The sequence below is a fragment of the Lithobates pipiens genome, unplaced genomic scaffold, assembly GCF_037356315.1.
Source record: "Lithobates pipiens isolate NorthernLeopardFrog02 unplaced genomic scaffold, aLitPip1_a1.2 Scaffold_18, whole genome shotgun sequence".
In the NCBI taxonomy this organism is placed as follows: Eukaryota; Metazoa; Chordata; class Amphibia; order Anura; family Ranidae; genus Lithobates; species Lithobates pipiens.
Window position 1 is genome coordinate 485,008,790 of NW_027507758.1, and position 21,639 is coordinate 485,030,428.

Consider the following 21,639-nt stretch of genomic DNA (forward strand, 5'->3'; position numbering starts at 1 on the left):
ACTCTTCATAACATTCTGGAGTATATGCAAATTGCCATCATAAAAACTGAGGCAGCAGACTTTGTGAAAATGAATATTTGTGTCATTCTCAAAACTTTTGGCCATGCCTACATTGTAGCTTTCGGTAATGTCAGGGAGATGAGTGGACCATGGGTTAGGCTTTGTACTGGACAGATTTGTACTGGACAGACTACCCCCCTGCTCATCTGTCCCACCACTATACCCCCTGCGCATCTGCCCCACCACTGTACCCCCCCCTTCTCATCTGTCCAACCACCAGGAGGTGCTTCTGAGTGCACATGCTTTTTTGCACGTTCTTTAATGGGCAGCTCTTTGCATGTGAAACAAAAATGCAAAAAGGTGTCGGCATGATTTTTAAAATTGCACCACACCAAAATGGATGGTACTGTGATAGCATGCAGCAAGTGCAAACACACACTAAATGAATAGATGTGTGGGGGTGCCATTAAAAAATAATAGTACCTGTGAACATCTGCAAAGGCAGCACATTTTGTGTGATAGAAGAAACCCCCCCCCCCCCCATTAAACCTGCTAGCACAGTGGTATCCAAACGGTGCCGCTTTGTTTGCCTTTATCAGGCCCCTGGGGCACTTTCTCATCTATTGATATAAGGCATTACTCCTCCCACTGATAGCAATGATGAGGCACCAGCAATGCAGCACTTTTTCTTCCACTGACACCAAACAAGGGGGCAATATTCCGCCCACTGACCCCCACAATGGGACACTACACCGTCCACTGACCTCAATGATGGGGTACTATTCCTTTCACTATTACCAATTATGGGACACTATGCCTTTTACTATTACCAATATGGCAATATGTAATTTTTATACCCCCACTGACTAACACTGAGACATTGTTTACACCCAATGACACTGAGGCATTTTCTACTCCCATGGCCACAGTCCGGCCCCCTTAAAGTCTGAAGGACAGTAAACTGGCCTGGCCCCTTGTTTAGAAAGTTTGGAGACCCCTGTGCTGGCACAACTACCCCCCCCCACAAATCCTCTCGCCTAGCATAAATCCCCCAACCCCCCAAATCCCCCCTCTCAACATACTCCCCACATTCCAGCTCCTCTCCCTCTTGTCTGTCCTATACAGGAGATAACACAGAATGCTATAGGAGCTGTACAGGGTTTGATTACCACCCCCCCCCCCCCCCCCACAATTTTTGTTGCCGGGACATGAGTAGTGTTTGGAGGAGAATAGTGGGTTGTAATCAAACCGTGTACAGCCAATCTTCTCTCTGCTATCTCCTGTATACAGACAGTAGGGAGAGTGCACAGCCCGCACCACCTCCCAGCACTCTCCTCCTCTCTGCTGCTATCTGTACCCCTGTAGGCAACCCAGAAAGCTATATACCCAACATGTCCTTAGCAACTAATAACATCATTGTTTGGTAGGACACAGAGCCAGAATTCTGTTTTGCCACCAGGAGTACAGATGGCAGCAGAAAGGAAGGGAGAGCTGGAAGAAGGTGTGGGCTGTGCACTTGATTGGTATTTTGGTCGGAAAAGGCTCTGATGGTTTTCCCAACGGAATTCCGACGAGATTTCACTCAAGCTGTCTTGCACACACACGATCACACCAAATTCCAAGCGTCAACAACGCGGTGAAGTACAACATGTACGACGGAATCTGAGCATGCGTGAGTTTTTGCGCATCAGAATTGCATACACACGAACACATTTTCGGATAGGAACTTTTTCCAGCTGAAAAATTGAGAACATCCTCCCAATCTTTTGCTAGCCGAAATCTGGCTAGCAAAAGTCCGATGGAGCATACACACAATCGCATTTTCTGACCAAAAGCTGTCATCGGTCTTTTGCTGGACAAATTTCCGACCGCGTGTACACGGCGTACGATAGGACTATACAGGGTTTGCTGAGTGGTTGCCCTATTATGGACATAGAATGTTCACTGCTTGGCACAAGCCCCATTCAGAAAATGCTTTTGTAGCACTACCTACATAGTGGATGCTTGTAAATGGCTCTTCTACGCCTGCACAGCCAGACAAAATGCATTTCCCACTTGCATCCAAACACAAGAAGTCAGTCCCTTGTTTTTGTCTTTATGTTTTATTAGCGGTAACAACTTGTATGGGTGAAAGAATTATAGGATGCCCAACTTGAATCAAGAACAACAACAGGGGACAACTTCCTTCCTCTGTACAAAAGATCCTGGACTGTTTTACTTACTGTATACAAATTTATATACTAAAAGTGCAGCGCTGAAAAAAACAATATGTGAAAAAACAGTGATGGTCTCACAAAACCATATCTCATATAAACAATAAAGTGCAATGTGCGAATGATAACATGTTTAAAAAGTTTAGTTAATATTTGTCCAAAACGAAGAAGTCCCAATTCAATCAAAATGATTATGGATGGCAGTGATGAAAATCCATATATATCACCCATAAGTGAACATCCACCACCAAAAATGGGTATTGCACTTAGCAGAAAGTCCCAGTTACCATGGTACTGAGTCAACAAAGCATGTGTAATCCAGATAGTAGTTGTGGGAAGATTGCTCTGAGGGTCTCACATCACAGCCTCATGACTGAATCGCCACCTAGTTATATTGTACGTTCCAATAGACCATAAAAACATAAAAAAGCCTCCATATAGTGTAAAACTGTAACTTTTCGTTTTATTGGAAAAGGTAGAACACTTGCATCATATCCAAAGTTAAAAAGCCTGTTACGAAATCCAACAGAAGAAAGACACGTAGAATGTCATTGTCTGGATAGAGCTTGAACCCGACATGTTTCATCTGCTAAGACATCATCTGGGTATATACACACAGTCCTTATTGGATTTAGTAGCAAAAGCCCATTACAGATATTACTGCATGCAGGAGTGTATCCTTTAGTTTAAAAGAAGTGGGTAACAATTCACCCAGAGAGAGGAATATATAGCTCGCTGGCAGACCGGTAAGGTGTGGTCTGTGCCTAAGTGGAACACTAAGCAAAAGAAAAACACACAGTTGTGTAGCACATGAAAACAGCAAATACCTTCCAAAAAGATAGCATGCCATGAATCACATATACATACTGAATGGATCCTGAGCCAGCCCAAGCCCAGCCTGGAGCTGGTGTCTCCCCTAGACCTAGAAGACCCCTCCTACGCCACCGACAGTCTCCTCAGCATTCTATCTTCCACCTGACTCCCTTGGTGGCATGACTCATCCATATTTAAAGGCTGGCTCAGCCACCCTTCCAGGCCTAGTGCCTGGAGATTGGTCACATTCCCCTAAGTCTTCAGATCAACACTCCTGGCCTTCGCCCTCTAACTTCTAGAAGTTTCTTCAAACTTCCAACTTCCAGAACTAGAGGGAGGCACCGGAAACCTGCCTCTGTGTGTCATTCAGCCGGACCTGCAGTAAACCCTGACCCAGATTCTAGACTCACACTTACCATAAGTCAATAAATCTACCTGCACTTAACTTCTAGCACACTAAAAGGTACTACACTTGGGGGGGGGGGGGCAGGGCTGGAACATCATGCCAGTCAATCAATGTGGGACCTTGAAGCAAGTGAAGACCAAAAGAGCTGTGGTGCCTTCTTCACTGATTTCCAGCTTCCAGTGGAATTGGCCAGGTATGACATATCTATTGTTACACTGGTCCAAGCTGGTCCAGTGTAACTATGTATAAAATATCCATACCTGGAATTCATCTCAAGTTGTTCTAACAGGCAAAACTCTTGTTTGGATTGACACCTCTGGCAGGTGATGCTGGCTCTCCAAAGTGCGAAGTCTAAGTAACAGCTTGGTTTTCACCAGAGCACCATGAAAGCAGTGATGGGTCAGTGACCCTAGTAGCCCCTTGGCTACTTTGCTGCAAGATGACACCAGGTAGTGGCCAGCCATTAGTATTTCCACCAAGGGGTTGCAGGAACAAGATGGCTACACTGAGGAGGCAATAAAATGATATAGTGGAAGGTTAGAATCAGAGCAACTATCAAGGCAGGTGGCAGGAAAGACTATAGTCAGTGTCCTGACAAAGATGGAGGATGGTGGCATGCAATATTCGGAGGTCAAGGCAGGCGGCAGAATGTGGATAACAGAAATAAACAGACTTGGCAATGGGGGGGGGGGGGGTGTTGCTGGAGACAGGGGCAAATTCAGACAATCTGGATAATTCCGAACAAGCAAGGCAGGACATCAGTAATCTCACATACTATGTAGCTGGCAGAAGGGACAGCACTGGCCACCATAATGGAAGAAATTTAAATACCTTCCCTGGCCTGTATATAGATATAAGCAGCTAACGTATGATTTAACTAAATAGCAGCCCTTTAACAATTACATTTGAATTGTAGTTGCAGTTCTCTTTTTAAGTTGTAAAAACAATAATACAAGTAAAGTAAATATAGTACAAAAGCTCAGAGGAACAATCTGAAATGTTCCTAGTGCTGACTGATGAGTTTTATTGGATGTGCTTGCCATGTTAAATTTAATGAAGGTCTTTACAAATATTTAACAGATCTAGACAAGATTGCATTCAGGAAAGATGTATTTCATACAGCCTGTCTTGTTTGAAATAACAGCTTCATTAGATCAAAAATGTACTGGTTATAATAAATGTCTGCAGTCCCTTAAATAGAAGTATAAAACTAGTATGAATACCAAAGTCTACCAGTGTTCATTTACAGTATAAAATATGAATAGAACTCAACAATATCAAAGCAATCTTTGCAGCTTACATCACAGCTCTCTTTTAGTGATTTTAAATGATTGCAAAATATTTCATCATAGTTATGTTATTTCTGACTTTTTCAAAGTCTTTGAACTATAAAACTGTTATTATAAATTTACTTTAAAGCGGGAGTTCCGTCAATTTTTTTTTCTTTAAGTCAGCAGCTACAAATACTGCAGCTGCTGACTTTTAAAATATGGACACTTACCTGTCCAGGGTGCCCGCGATGTCGGCACCCGAAGCCGATCTGTCGCTTGGCTCTCAGGTACTGCCTCCGCCATCTTCGGTATGGGAATCATACAGAACTCTGCGCATGCTCAGGGTTCCCTACTGCGAATGCACGAGTCGCGTTGTGCAATATGGATAGTCCCTGCTGTCTCTGGGACCCGTGTGTTTCCCAGCAGACGGGGGGGGGGGGGGGGGGAGCGACAGGAAGTGGTGTAGATACCCGCAGATTCTGCGGATATCTATTCCCGGAAGTGGGTGAAGATACCTGTATTATTCAGGTATCTGCACCCCCCCCCCCCGAAAGGTGGCGTTTGTGGCACCAGAGAGGGGGGGATCCGATAAGCAGAAGTTACACTTTAGGGTGGAGCTCCACTTTAAAGACACAGAGGGGGAGAACTGTATGCACACAGAATCTTGTGCAGCTGTGCATAGTAACCAATACATTTCTAACTTATGCTTGTTCAATTAAGCTTTGACAATAAGGCTGGGTTTACACTGGTACGGCACGACAGTCGTAACACTTGGGATCCGACTTTGCCCTGCGACTTGAAGTCCGACATCCATCCGACTTCAATGAACAGGGATCAGACTTTGATCTCCGACAATACCAGGCAGTGTCTGGTATGATTCTTTAGGGGGAACTCCATGCACAATGTAAAAAAAAAGGGTTCCCACTCGGGGAGAAAACCAGGTTTGGTCTGGTATGGATTTTCAGGGGAACCCCCCACACAGAAAAAATGGCGTTGGGGTCCCCCCAAAATCCATACCAGACCCTTATCTGAGCAAAAAGCCCAGCATGGTCAGGGAAGGGGGTGGGGACGAGTGAGTCAGGGAAGGGGGTGGGTGCTTTCAACCTGTGGAGAGGGAAGTGCTGGATGTACTAGTAAATTTAAATGGACTTACAAAAGTGTTTATAAAATTAAAGGCGCACTCTGGCTAACAATTTTTATTATTTTGTAACATTTTTATTTTGGGAAAAAAGATTTTAAAAGATAATTAACATTTAGTGACAAAATGGCACATAGCTCACATGATAGCAATTGGGTTCATCAACATTTTGTGCTGGAATGTGGGAAATATATCCATATCAGTGGAACAACTACACATTACCCATGTTTTGTTGACCTATTGATGCATGCGCTTCTGGCTGAGAAGCTGGACCAAGAAAATTATTTCTGATTGGCTGTAATAAGTTGCTGAATTGGCATATTATATTTTCCTTTTTTTTTTTGTTTTGGAAGTTGAGTTTGTGAGTGCATTTCCTTCTGCTTCCCAGTCTTTCAGCGCAAGTGATGAAGGCTCCTCCTTGTTTAATGCTTGTGTATGATATGGGATTAACCTGTCTTTATTGGGGAACCACAGGACATCTACCGACAATCCAAGGGTTCACTGATGTTATTTCCAGTGTTTTTCATCATGAGAGGTCCCACATGTCTTTTATATATCATATATTATATATTATAAAGTATATCTGTAAGCAAACTTATTTGACATTGTTTATTTTTACTGGTGACCACTATTACTGAGGCAGTAACTGGAAATTCAAAATGTTACCCATGTCAGACATAGGCAAGAGAAATTCTTTCAAAGTGGACACCCGTTCTAAAAGGGGATTTCTTCTCAAATTGGGGAGATTTCCACTTACTTTCTGTCATGTCTCTCTAGGACAGGAAGTGAAGTCTCCCTAATGGGCATCGGGAAGACCAGGGTTTGAACCTTTCCCTATTACCTGCTCCATCCAGCTCTGGCACTCTCCAAAATCCCCTGTCGGCTAAACCTTGGTATCATCATGTATAGAAAAGGGTATTAACCCTGTATTGTACATTTAGGAGGCTGGAGCACAACTGGAGCTGATTGCAGCTTACAGAGGAGCTGTAGGGGACCGATGGTAGTGCTGGAGCAAAGATTAAGGTAAGTATTTTCTCTTAATTCCTCTGCTCAGAGACTAAATAAGCATTTAACCGTTGCAGTGCAGGGGTCCCAACTGCAAGGGTGGCTTTTTAGGTCAAGTAGATGAGAGCAGACACATGTGGCTGAATAGGCTTAGCTGGGGTGGGGGGGATGAAAAATACATACAGTATTTATTTATAAAGCTATCTTTATGTTAGCTGGTCACCATCTTACATTTTTAGCCATTTTTTTGGCTTGTTCACATTCTCACCAATGTTTTTTTTTTCTTTCTTACTCTTAGTGATGGTAAAATGAAATGAAATCAGGTCACAAGATTCTTGCATTTTGAGGTGGCGTGAAGATATGAGACGCTTTACCAGAGAAAAAGAAGGCATCATGGGAGTTGATACATGCACTTCACCACAGGTGTTTGGAATGAAACCGCAGACCATAGAGGAGAATGAGGCGGATGAAGATGCCATGGAAGAGTGTGGGCAGCCTCGATACATCCCTATCCGCAGACACTCTCGTTTTTACACCTCCATGAGAGCAAGAAAGTATCGGAAGGACAGACTTTCTAGCAGGGAGGGCATGGAAATACAGACACAGAGTGCTGGTGAGTAAACACTTGAGGCATGTTGGGGTGAAGGTATCATGCAATCTTCTTCTATCAGGTGTATAAGTCGTATCAGTAACTTTAGGAACCAAATGTTAGACTGAGAACCTACGGAAGCTGTGCTCAGTAGTTTGCACCAGAACTCCCGAACATGCAAAAAGTTTGGACCTGAGCCATGACCTCTATTAAAGTCTATGGGACCCGAACTTGAGAAATCAAAAGTCCCCATTTTGAAGGCTTATATGCAAGTTTTTGGCCATAAAAAGTGTATGGGGGGCATGTATTTTTAAAAGATCATTTTTAAAGGAGCAGAGATTTTAATGATGCTTACAATGAAACAATAAAAATGAAAAATTTCTTTACATATAGTCCTTGGGGGTGCACTTAGTCTGCCTGTAAAGTGGCGCATCTGTACTGTGTATAGAACCTGCTGCAGCAAAACTGACTTATAGAAAGTAAAAAAAATCCATACCAGACCCTTATGCAGGCCAGCAAGTCAGGAAGGGGGGGGGGGGGGGGGCGAGCAAGCACCAACTCCCTTCCTGAACCATACCAGGCCACATGCCCTCAACATGGAGGGGTGCTTTAGGGTGGGGGGGCTCTGCCCCCTCCCAACCCAAAGCACCTTGTCCCCATATTGATGGGGGCATGGGCCTCTTCCCGACAACCCTGGGCTGGGGTTGTGAGGGTCTGCGGGTCGGGGCTTATCGGAATCTGTAAGTCCCCCTTTAACAAGGGGGCCCCCCAGATCCCAGCCCCCTCCCACAGTTTTTGACAATTCCTTTATTAAACATCAGGCAGGGCAGGCAGTTGGCTGTTAGCCTTTGTCGTGGGTGGAGCTTTTTTTTCGGGTCCGGCGAGCGTCGTGATTGACGATGGATCTACATCAGGGAACATTGTTTTTTATTTTTAATAAAGAAATTGTCAGAAACTGTGTGTGATTTTATTTCTCTTTGATGCTTTTTTTTAGTGAATGAGCACCCCACACTCATTCACATGTACCCCAAAGCACCCCCCCATGTTGAGGACATGTGGTCTGGTATGGTTCATGAGGGGGGCACTCACTCGCCCCCCCCCTTTCCTGGTCTGCCAGGCTGCATGCTCGGATAAGGGTCTGGTATGAATTTTGGGGGGCCCCAACACCATTTAAAAAAAAAAGAAAATTTGGTGTAGGGGGTTCACCTCAAAATCCATACCAGTCCTAAGGGTCTGGTATGGATTTTGGGAAAGCCCGATGTTTCTTTGTTTTTTTTATTTTGGCATGGGGTTCCCCTTAAAATCCATACCAGACCCAAAGGGCCTGGTATGGATTGGGGGGACCCCCATGTAATTTGTTTTCACATTTTTCTATTGCCCTATTGCAAGCAATGTTTTTTTTTTCATTTAGCTGTCAACAGGGAAGCCTGTTGACAGCTGGTAACTCATCCATTGTTAAGATCACAGCGAATGGATTTCCAGCCTACTTCTTAATAAACAGCTATTCACTGTGCCCTGATTGGGCAAAGCCCTGCACCTGACCAGCGGTCAGATGCATTGCTTCAGCCAGTCAGAGCTTAGAACGCACTGTACAGTCAGCAGTGCATTGTGGGGTGCTCAGCGGGTGAACATCCTGCTGAGTTCTCTGCAAATGCGGGTGTTCACCAAGTTTTCTACACCAAAAACAAGAGTAAAAATGAATTGTGCACCTACAGTTTGCTCCTGACCTATACCCTATCCCTAACAGGTATGATCCCAGCTCAGCCTTATATCTCCTTCCAACCATGACCATTGCATAACCCTGAATAGGCCAACTGCAGACAAAAAAATATTTTTAATAAAGGTTTAGAACTTCTGACAATGTTTTTATTGTTGTTTGTTTGTTTGCATGCAATCTTCCCAATGGGGTCATACACAGCAGGGACGTGCTGTGAGATCAGTGGCTGGTTATATATGCCGTGATCATTAGAGCCAGAGCAAAAATTCTCGCACTAGACTGCCTCTGTAACTCTAAACATGTAACCTGTAAAAAATGTAAACAATCTCCTATGCAGATTTATAAGTACTGAAGTTTGGCACCATTCCACAAGTGTGCACAATTTTAAAGTGTGACATGTTAGGTATCTATTTACTCGGCATAACATCCTCTTTCACATTATACAAAAAAATCGGGCTAACGTTAGTTTTATTTTTTTATTCGTTTTTTTCTCCAAAAAAACACATTTAAAAAAATTGATGCGCACCTTGTGACATAAAAAGTTGTGTAGGAGAGAAGTGTCGGAACTGGCCTGGGTGACAAGGGGTTACTTACCATAAGTAATATACAAATAATTATTATATATTGTTTTTAAGGTAATTTACTCTATTTTCAAAATCTGTACTCAAGCAGGTGGCTTAACGGACAAATTACCAAAGTTTGAAGTTATAACTTCAAACCAGTAATTTCACAGTAAATAGATAAATTATAAATTATTATCTTATAACATATAAATATATGATTTATCTTGATTATAACAGTACCTTTTCAGCAGGCAGCAGATTCTCATTCTTCCTCTTAACTGTGAGAGAAAAACATGGGATTATGGATAAATCTTATAGTCATAAATACATGTTTTTTTCCTTGTAGTTAAAGTGGTTTTAAACCCCATTTTTAAACTTTATGCTACAGGTAAGCCTATATTAAAGTGGTTGTAAACCCTTACAAACCACTTTGACCTACGGGTAAGCCTAGATTAAGGCTTACCTATAGGTCCAAGAAATATCATCTAAACCTACACGGTTTAGGAGATATTTACTAAAAGACCATCACCAATGTCTACGGCGCATGCGCCGTAGACAGCGATGCGCAGGCGCACTATCGCCGTTAGTGCGCGCAGACGCACATGCCGCTGCTAACAGTGATATGCCTCTAGTGGCGGCTCCCGTGCGCATTTGCCGGAGTGACACCATCGCTGCTCCGGCGCTGTGAGTGGCTGGAGCAGCAATACCCGGAAGAAGATGGACGCTCCGTACTACATGGAACAGCGGTGACATCGCTGGCTCCTGTGTCAGGTAAGTGACACATAATGGGCTACTATACGATGCATATTAGCCCATTATGCTTTACCTTTGCAAGGAGACAAAGAAGAAGTAACACCCATCAGGGTTTACTTCCTCTTTAAGGCTTACCTGTAGCTAACCAGGATATCTCCTAAACCTGCACGGTTTAGGAGATATCCCCTGTCCCCTGCATGTGCCGATGACATCAACACATGCGCACTAGAGCAAACTGACGCAACGGCACCAATGTGCCGCTGCATCAGACTGCGTGCTGTTACTGGCATCTCCCGCATGCATGCGCAGGGAAGACGTCATTGCGGCTCTGGCCAATCACAGCGCCGGAGCCGCGATACCCGGAAGTAACTCCAGGATGACATGTCAGCGGCCGGAGGGGGAGACAACAATGGCTTCGGGGGCTTCAATCTGAGTTACCGTAAGTAATACATAATGAGTTAGTATGCTAACTCATTATGCATTTGTCTTGCAGGTTGTCTTTTTGTTTTTTTAGAAGAGTTTACTTCCTCCTTAAAGCGGGGTTCCACCCTAAAGTGGAACTTCCGATCATCGGAAACCCTCCCCCCCTCCGGTGTCACAGTTGGCACCTTTAAAGGGGGAGGGGGGTGCAGATACCTGTCTAAGACAGGTATTTGCACCCACTCCGGGCAGACTGCCACTGGAGTCTATGTCGTTCCCTCTCCCGGCGTGCTGTCTGCTGGGACACACATGGGTCCCAGAGACAGCACGGAGCATTCCTATTGCGCTGCGCGACTCGCGCATGCGCAGTAGGGAACTGAAGCCACAACGCTTCACTTCCTGATCCCCTCACCTAGAATGGGGGCGGCAGCAGCCGAGAGCCAAACGTTCGATCGGCCTCGGCTGCCGACATTGGTGAGTGTCCATTTATTAAAAGTCAGCAGCTGTAGTATTTATAGCTGCTGGCTTTTAAAGTGGTTCTGCACCTTTAAAAAAAAATATTAAAATCCAGCAGATACAAATACTGCAGCTGCTGACTTTTAATAAATTGACACTTACCTGTCCCAGGGTCCAGCGATGTTGGCGGCAGATGACGAGCAATCGCTCATCTCTCTGCTGCCCCTGCCGCCATCCTCTGTCAGGGAATCGGGAAGTGAAGCATTGCGGCTTCACTGCCCGGTTCCCTACTGCGCATGCACGAGTTGCGCTGCGCGTCTCTGCTGGTCCCCACTGTGTCCTGGGAACTGTGTGTTTCCCAGAAAACAATGGGGGGGGCGGCGGGGCGTCTGCGGCGGTCTGCGGTGGTCTTGTCCCGGAAGTGGGTGCAGATACCTGGATTATCCAGGTAACTGCACCCCCCTCCCCCCCTGAAAGGTGCTGATTGTGGCACCGGAGGGGGGGAGGGATCAGATGAGCGGAACTTCCACTTCAGGGTGGAGGACCGCTTTAATATTTTTTTTTTCAGTCAAATCCCTCTTTAAGAGGGCTCGGCTGGAATGGAGCATTTGTCTTTTAGATACATGCCCTCTTCTATGACACTGCAGTGAGAGGCGTGCCCCCACTGCAGCATTTTTATTGGACATCTGGGACCAATGGTACTTTACAGGATATAACTGTTCTAAAATAAGATAGACGACAGCAGCATTTGGCTCTAGGGCTTTCTAAAGATGAAGAGGACCCTGCGCAGAGTGACATATTGTAGACATGTCGATATTTTATCTAATTCTGTTTAGCTTCATCTTCATAGCATGGTGGGGGTTATTTACGAAAGGCAAATCTACTTTGCACTGAAAGTGCACTTGGAAGTGCAGTCGCTCTAAATGTAAGGGGTAGATCTGAAATGAGGTGAAGCTCTGCTGATTTTATCATCCAATCATGTGCAAGCTAAAATGCTGTTTTTTATTTTCCTTGCATGTCCCCCTCAGATCTACAGCGACTTTACTTCCAAGTGCACTTGCAGTGCAAAGTAGATTTTCCATTAGTAAATAACCCCCAATGTGTTCATCCTTGTAACACCATGGGGGTTATTTACTAAAGGAAAATCCACTTTCCACTGCAAGTGCACTTGGAAGTAAAGTCGCTGTAGATCCGAGGGGGACATGCAAGAAATTTAAAAAACAGCATTTTAGCTTGCAGATGATTGGATGATAGTCAGCAGAGCTTCCCCTCATTTCAGATCTACCCCTTAGATTTAGAGCGACTGCACTTCCAAGTGCACTTGCAGTGTAAAGTGGATTTGACTTTAGTAAATAACACCCACTGACTTTTCCCACACAACCTTTGTCACATTTCATGTGTAAACAGAGAAAGCAATGTTCTATACAGAACTGAGTGCATTCATCAAGTACTAAAACTCTATATCACTGAAATCATATCCAGGGCCGTCTTTAATATAGATTGGGCCCTGGGCAAAAATTTTCTTGCCCCCCCCCCCCCCCATGCAATTTCCCTCTCCACCTACTCTGAGACATACAATAAATAACAGCTAGACCTAAAATCAGTTTTCTGTATCAGATCAGGTAGCAATTGCGATTGGTTGCTAGCAGTTACAGCATATCATTACTGCTTACTGACTAGTTGCTAGAGGTTACAGCACATGTTACGGCTCACTGATTAGTTGCTAGAGGTTACAGCACATCACCTGCGAGCATGATATACATAGGAATGCCACCTTTATTTACATATCAATGCTGCCGGACGCAGCTATTTACTTAGTATTGTCGCCGCTATTTACATATGAATGCTGGTTATTTATATGTAAACACAGAGTCTGCATGTGAGTCACTTGCACACAACAATAGGGCATAGCTAGGCAGCATTAGTACCAGCACTGCACACTGAGATATTGGGACACAGCACAGGAATAAAACTTCAAGGGACAAGAGAATTTAAACTGGGATATTTGGCAAGTAAATTGGCCACCCGAAAACAATTTGCAATTTGTGTACCTACAGTACAGTGGGGAAGACTTTTAGAGGTTCAGGCTGGGTTCTCACTGGTGTGATGTGGGAAACTGCAATTCCTGTGCGGGTTTCTGCATTGCACCTAAGTTGTCAGCAGTTCACACTGACGACTGCAAACCGCTGCATGTGTCAATGTGAATTTAAGGACACCCCCAGATTGGTTTGCATATCGTAGTGTGTACTGTGAAATTGTACAAGAATTGGATGGCATGGGTGTGAACACCTATGCCATCCGATTACAGTGCGGACCAAAAAAGGGTCCAGCACCATTTTGGTCTAAATGTGATGCAAATTCAGCCACACAAAGTGTATGGTTGAATTTGCATCACAAAGACATTGCATGTGATCTGCACAGAAATGTGGTGCAAATCACATGTGATGTCTATCATCGCAATAGTGTGAATCCAGACTAAAACAGGGAGAGAAGAGGCAACATAATATCTCCTAAGCACCTGTAATAAGGCATATTACACTTTACTTATAGCACTAGCATACTTGAGAATGCTAGTTAGTTGGTGTTATGCTGACCCACTTCCTTTAAGCCCCTGTACACACGGTCGGAGATTTCGACAACCAAATCCATTGGATTTTGTCTGTCGGATCTTGTCCGAAACTGTTGCATACACACGGTCGGACAAAGTTGTCGAAAAATCCGATCTTTCAGAATGTGATGACGTAATTTCGTTACGATGGGACTACGTTCAGGCTAGTAGCCAATAGCTTTGATGTAGGAATTTGATCTGAGTATGAGTAGCACTTGGTCCGATCAAAATTCTCTACACATGATCGGAGTATGTCCAATCAGACCAGTTTGTCGGAAAATATTTCCAACAAGTTAAAAAATTGGGTCCGACGGATATTCCGACGGAATCAGTCCGATGCATACCACACACAGTCGGATCATCCGACAACACGGTCCGATAGGACACATTCCGACGGATTCTCCGACCGTGTGTACAAGGGCTTATACATTCTGACCTAAAACATGTATGTCAGGAAAGTATGCCAAAATTCACATGCCCCAATCTGTATACCTCCACTGAATCAGAACAATGCATTCAGTATGCCAACCAAGCAACTAGCATTTTCAGATAAAAAAACAGCAATGCCAACCTCCCTGTTTCATGTTAGGTTTCCTTTAACCTGGCTATTGTTACTTTAATTAGTAATAAAAGTCCAATATTTGTTGAGAGGAAGAAGCTCTTCAGGAATAGTGTATTTCCTTTTCTCTGAGTAATGCATACCTGTCAGACCCCCCTCCATGCATTCCAACCTCCCCCTCTTTCCACAATACATGCTATCAGTCTACTGCAATACCAAAACCCACATAATATTCAGCTGTAGATTGAAGCTGTTTCCTCCCTCCTTTCAGTAACAATAGAGGTCAGTGGCTGAGCTCAGGTCCTCCATGCTGCTATCAACTTCTAGGAATGCGACCATTCGGTTCTCTGCAACTTTGTCCCTCCATAGGGCACACATAGGCTGACTGTAGAGGTCAGCAGGAGCCTGACATGCGGGGAGGGGGCAGGAACAGTGATTGCACACACAAGTTTTGTTTTTTATTCTTGTCATTAGCAAAAGGCTGCATTTCTCTCCTCTGGGGAAACAAACTGAAGGACGCTTTACCCTCACTCCCCAGCGCTCTATACACAGTGGCTGTCCTCCTCTCTTCCGCTCACAGGTTGCTATTAGAGGAAAAAGAGAGAGCAGTCTCCTCCCTTTAGCAGCTATGGAGACTCCTGCTCTGCCGGATTGTAATGACACTACTGTTACTTCTGTAAGTGAGGCAACTTCAGAACAGCGCAGCTCCAGTGCGCCCCTCCCCTTTATGTAATACTCCGCCCAGGGCACCCGACCCTTCTGCCCACCCCTTGTACCGGCCCTACACTGTTACACAGATTTCAATTAGTGTATAGTCAGCACTAAATCAATTATCTAAAAGGAATTTCCCAAAAAAAATGTAAATGCTTTGTTTAAATGAAGACCATCATTTGGCATGATCATAACCTGTTCAAAAGGTACAATATATTTTGTAACTAGCAGTAGGATCATTTTTCTATTTCTGAATACACTAGTTACCAAACTAGAATTTGAACAAGGGAATAAAGCTATTTTCATATGATATACAGTAAGCGTTTTTTTTTTTTTTATTAACATGCTGTAATACCAGATTTCACCAGCAGGTGGTAATTCAGTCTGTTGTGTTTTCTTTCTCCCAAGGATAGAGAGTGGAGTGCCTCCATGTTTTCATGGAATTAATGTAAATTAACGATTAATCACGGTTGTGCAGTATATAAGTGTTCTGGAGGTCTCTTATATTTACTGAATATATTAGCTTCAAATGGTACCTTTTAGTAGCTTTGGGAAGAGAAGGTTGTCTGTGAAATCAAGAAAGAATCTAAGCCTTATCTGTGCACTTGCATAAAAAGTAGATAGTTAACTGACGAAACAGCACCGCAAACATAGGTATCAATTCATCTGTACTTTTACCAGCAAATATTAACAGACTTATATTTCCATTCCTTTTCAATCAATTATTAACATTATTTCACAGACTGACTGCCTATTTTAAGCTTTTGTATCTAGATGTAATAATGAAGAACTGACAATAGAAAACATATTAAAGTAAATCTGCTAGTATGAATGGTGCAATGTAATGTTTTAAACTCTCTAAGCGTGTTAAGAGAAGTCACAACATTGCTCTTGGGAATTAAGGCCATGCATTGCAGTCATAGGCCAGACATCAACATTTTCTTGATACATTCTCTTGATATGTTGTATGTGTGTTGGAGTGTTTTGGAATGTCCATCAAAACTACCTTTAATGCTAACTAAAAGGGACAATCTAAAGCATTTTCTGCAGGACTGCAACCACTTTTTAAGAAGGTAACGCCATTAAAGCAGGAATTGTAGAATATGTATGAAAATAACTGTGACGTTAAAGGAGAAGTATGGGTTTTTTTTTTTTTCCCCCATTATACTTAACTAGGTGGATGCAGCAACGGTCCGATGCTGCATCTGTTTCCCGGCATCTCTGCACTGAGAACCGAGCGATTGAACACCACGATGGCTCGGTTCTCTCAGCTCCCCAAGCAGAGAGCTGCTGACTGTCAATCAGCAGCTCTCCTGCTTTGCTCCTCCATGCTCATTAGAGCGCTAAGCTGTGGAGGGGCAGGGATTGGCCGTCTCAGGCACCTGGCGGATCCAGACTTCCAGAGTCGGGATGACGTGATGGATTGATCTGTGTGATATCAGCAGGGAGCAAACTTCAGCCTGCTCTCTGCTGGAACAAATTGCACTCCTGTGACCCATAGGAGAAGCCCAGCCAAATGAGCTCAGGCTGGACTTCTCCTTTAAGCTGTAGATCAATATAGATCAATACCACAACCTCAGAAATACACATTCCTTAAATTGCACACCAGACCAACGGGGCTTTATTAGACGTTCTTTGAGAACCCTGGGCTAGTAAAGGTTTATGGGGACTCTACATTTGTTCTAACTTGTATGGCTGCTTAGTACAAGCAGGTGATTTTGATCCCACTGTCTTGTTGGCAACTTTTGAATTTTGTGGAAAATTAGAATGGCATTTTGTTAACCTCACTACCTCAGACATCATTGATTGGGACATCAGGTGATTCTGCTCATTACCTATTCAAAAAATGTCAGCCAGAGGCACAAGTAGTTTGACGAGGCTGGAGGGGGTTATTTTTGGGTTCTGGGGGGTGAGGCGTGTAGCGTGATTAATGATGGATCTACATCAGGGGACATTGTTTCATATTTTTTAGTTTTTGATTAAGCAATTGTCAAAAACTTGTGTACTATATTTATCCACTGTTTACACTTTTTGGGTGAATGGGTACCCCATACTCATTCACATAGGGGGAGTGTCGGGATCTGGGGGGGCCCTCAATCAACATGGGGACAAAGTGCTTTGGGGTGGGGGGAACCTCCCTGCCTGTCAGCGGGTAATGTAATCTGAGCCACAAATGCACGCCTCAGATCACATTTATGACCCGCTACGTAGGCTGTTGCGATGTGACTCCCATGTGCATGCACAGGAGTGACGTCACCTCTGCCCAGCCATTCAAACGGCCAAAGATAGGAAAACCATAAGGGGCCTGGGCGTCTCAAAGGTCCCGGCTGCCTGGCAGGGTTGGGAGCAGGCAGGTGCGGGTGCAGATGAGCTCTGTGGATGCTTCTGTAGTCAGCAGCTGCTGCTGCTCTGTGTCACAGAGCTCACATCAGGCTCTTTGCTGCCACCTCTGGCAACTTCCTGCATGTGCACGCCTTGTGTGTGCTGCCTATACTGTATTCTGGACTGCAGCTTCTAGCTTTGTCTGAGCTACATGTGGAAACAAGAGCTGGGACTAGGAAGACCACCTTACACGTAAGGGCTGCTGTACAAGTGAAATATGGGGGTGGGGTGTGGCTGTGTATGTGTGTGTCTATGTACATGTTTGTGTGTGTGTGTGTGTGCATGTACATGTCTATGTGTGTATGTGTGTGTGTGCATATGTACATGTCTATATGTGTGTGTACATGTCTATGTGTGTGTGTGCATGTCTATGTGTGTGGCTTCACAACCTGTTTCCCTACTGCGCATGCAAGAGTCACTCTGCACATTCTGACTGGTACCTGCTGTCTTGTGGGACCTGTGTGTCTCCCAGAAGACAGTGGTGGGGATGGAGGAGGGGCCAGACATGGAGGAGATCACCATGGATACTGCAGCGATCTTTCGCCGGAAGTGGGAGCAAATACTTGTATTAGACAGATATCTGCTCCTCTTCCTTAAAAGGTGTCAAATGTGACACCGGAGGGGGGGGGGGCTGGGGGACCAGATAAGCAGAAGTTCAATTTCTGGGTGGAACTCCGTTTTAAGGAACCCTCAGGCCCGATCATACAGTGTCAATGAGAAGAGAAAAAACTCATTGCGCAGCATCCATTTAAAACATAGTAGTTTAATAAAAGAATCTACTTACAGCAGTGAAGTTAAAACAGGCATTGGAAAACAAACATTCGCTCCACACCATCCACGGGCATCACGACATTACTGCTATTTCCTTGCCCTGCCTGCCATATACTGCGTCTGAATCAATGTCTTCTGTGAGGCAGTAGTAGGCCCTACTGCCTAACAGAAGACATCTACTCAGACGAAACGTACGTCAGGCAAGGAAATAGCGGTGACGTTTTGATGCCCGTGGAGGGTGTGGGATGAATGTTTGTTTTCCAATGCCTGTAATAACTTGGCTGCTGTAAGTAGATTATTTTATTAAACTAGTATGTTTTAATTGGATGCTGCACAATGAGTTTTTTCTCTTCTCATTGACACACTGTATGATCAGGCCCGACGATTCCTTAAAGTGCAAGTCCATGCTAAAACAAAAATCCCTGCATCTATAGACACCCATGATCTAACACTAACCTATCTAGTCCTGTAAAGAAAAGATAAGTATACATACCTTTAGCCGTTCCAACACGATCTGCAGCAGCAGAATCTCTGCAGAGAACACAGCCGATAAAGGCTGTGAAATGAAAGGGAAGCAACATCACCCATAGAGTTACTATTGTGCTTCTTTTACCGGACGTGTTCTCTGCACTCAACACTGACCACCAACTTGAGGGGGGAGTTTGCACTGATCACCATGTAACGGGGGAAATTTATGCCACCCACCAATATAAAGAGGGATTTCTACACTGACATCAATGTATTAGGAGCACTTACACCAACCACCAGTGTAAGGGGGAATATACAATGACCTCCATGTAAGTGGGAATTTACACTGACAACCATTGTCAAGGTGATTTGTACTGACCACCAATGTAAGGTGACACTTCTACACTGACCACCAATGTAAAGGGGGATTTACACGGGTCACCAGTGTAAAAGTAATTCTGCACTTACCACCAATGTAAAGGGAAATGTACACTGATCACCAATGTAATGAAGAATTTACACTGACAACCAATGTAATGGGGGTTTTTACATCAACAACCAATAAAGGAGGATTTCTACAACGGCCACCAATGTAAGGGGGGATTTACACTCATCACAAATTTAAAGGGGGCTTCTGCATGGATCACCAATGTAAGGGAGGATTTGAAGCTGACCACGGATGTAATTTTGGATTTTTTTTACCGATTACCAATATAAAGAGGAGTTTCTACACTGACCACTAATGTAATAGGTGCATTCAAAGTAACCACCAATATAAGGAGGGATTTAGACTGACCACCAATGTAAGGGGGACCTTCACACTGGCCTTTTGTGTGAATGAAAGGATTGTACACCAAGCCCCAATGTAATGAGAAGATTTACACTGACCACCAATGAAACTGAGACATTTAGACTTAGTTCACATTTGTGTGTCGGGAGCGCATGTAAAAACGCTTTCCTGACACCACAGAAACATGCTGCCCTTTAGCAAATACACAGTAGTGCCATCAATTGTTAATGACACCCTCACATATCTGCTGAGATGTGTGTATTCACATGCACCAAAATTCATGGTGTTGTGGTATGTTATTTTGAAAAAGGCTTCCACCTCCAATTTGCTTACCTTTGCAGAACAGGCTGATGTTAGCCCTTGTACACACGGTCGGAGATTCCGTCGGAATGTGTCCGATCGGAGCATTTTGTCGGATATTCAGACTGTGTGTGGTATGCATCGGACTGTTTCCATCGGAATATCCGTCGGACCAAATTTTCCAACTTGCCGGAAATATTTTCCGACAAAATGCTCCGATCGGACATACTCCAATCATGTGTAGAGAATTCCGATTGGACCAAGTGCCACACATGCTCAGATCAAATTCCTACATCAAAGCTATTGGCTACTAGCCTGAACGTAGTCCCATCGTAAAGAAATTACGTCATCACGTTTTGAATGATCGGATTTTCCGACAACTTTGTCCGACCGTGTGTATGCAACAGTTTCGGACAAGATCCGTTGGACAAAATCCAACGGATTTGGTTGTCGGAATCTTCGACCGTGTGTACAAGGGCTTAGGCTTAATGAGCACAGTTATAGGACTTTCAAGCACTCACCTTTACCTCCCCAGAAGACATCATTCAGTAGAAGTAATGGTGAATATGACCTTGGGGGGGGGGGGGCATAATATACATATGAATGCCACCTCTCTTTACATGTCAATGCCACCGATCCGTGGCTATTTACATATTAGCGTTGCTGCTATTTACATATCAATGCAGGTCATTTACATCTAAACACAGGGACTGCAGGTGAGTCATCTATACATGGCAATAGAGCAGAGCTGGGCAGCATTAGTAACAGAACTTCACACTGAGATATCGGGACCCCGCACAGGACTAAAACTTCAAGGGACAAGGGAATTTAAACTGGGATAGTTGGCAAGTTTGAGACAGCTGCTTTGGGCCCCACAAGAATGATGGGGCTCAGGGCAGCTGGCCCTTTTGCCCTGCCTTAAAGACGGCCTGCCTGTAAAGGCTTTTAAAGTGATGACTATGGACAATTTTAGGTACCGAAGTTCGTCACTGCTTCACAGGCATGCACCATTTTAAGGTATGACATGTTGGGTAACTATTTACTTCTCGTAACCTGATCTGTTATATTTTAGAACGCAATTGGTTAATATATGTGTTTGTGTGCAATACAATTAACTTTAGTTTTTTTTTTTACTCAAATTTTGTGTTTGATAGACATGTGTTCTAACATAATGTGACATTAAAAAAATTGCAACTACCGCCATTTTATTCTCTAGAGTCTTAGCTATCACATAATTCAGTGGGAAAAATAATTAAGTGATCCCCTGCAGATTTTGTAAGTTTGCCCAGAAATGAAGGGTCTATAATTTTTTATCATAGGTGTATTTTAAATGACAGAGATAGAATATCATTGCTTGGGGATCAAATACTTATTGCACTCACTGAACTGCAACCTAATTTATAGAATTTGTTTTATGTGTTTTTTATGGATTTTTGGTTGATATTCTGTCTCTATCTTTTAAAAAATATCTATGATAAATGTTATAGACCCTTCATTTCTTTGTAAGTGGGCAAACTTACAAAATCTGCAGGGGATCAAATAATTATTTTCCTCAATGTATATACTGTTTGGAAAATTTAGCTAATCTTCAGGACTAAAATGTGCATCTTAACTAGTGCAAAAAACTGAAGAAATGGCGCTGGTAGGTAGTTAAGCCCCCATTTGACATATTTTTATTTCTACAAATGCCAACACATTGGTTGGCA

The 21,639-nt window shown here is 43.8% G+C and overlaps 1 protein-coding gene across 1 annotated transcript in view; it reads left to right on the forward strand.

The window, feature by feature from the left end:
• The window catches only part of NGEF (neuronal guanine nucleotide exchange factor), a 204,042-nt gene that overhangs the window by 37,140 nt on the left and 145,263 nt on the right, over positions 1 to 21,639 (forward strand). Inside the window, exon 2 of the mRNA XM_077488480.1 lies at positions 7,145 to 7,459. Within this exon, the coding sequence (XP_077344606.1) occupies positions 7,207 to 7,459 (253 nt within the window). The 5' untranslated portion in view covers positions 7,145 to 7,206. The remainder of the gene's footprint in view (positions 1 to 7,144; positions 7,460 to 21,639) is intronic.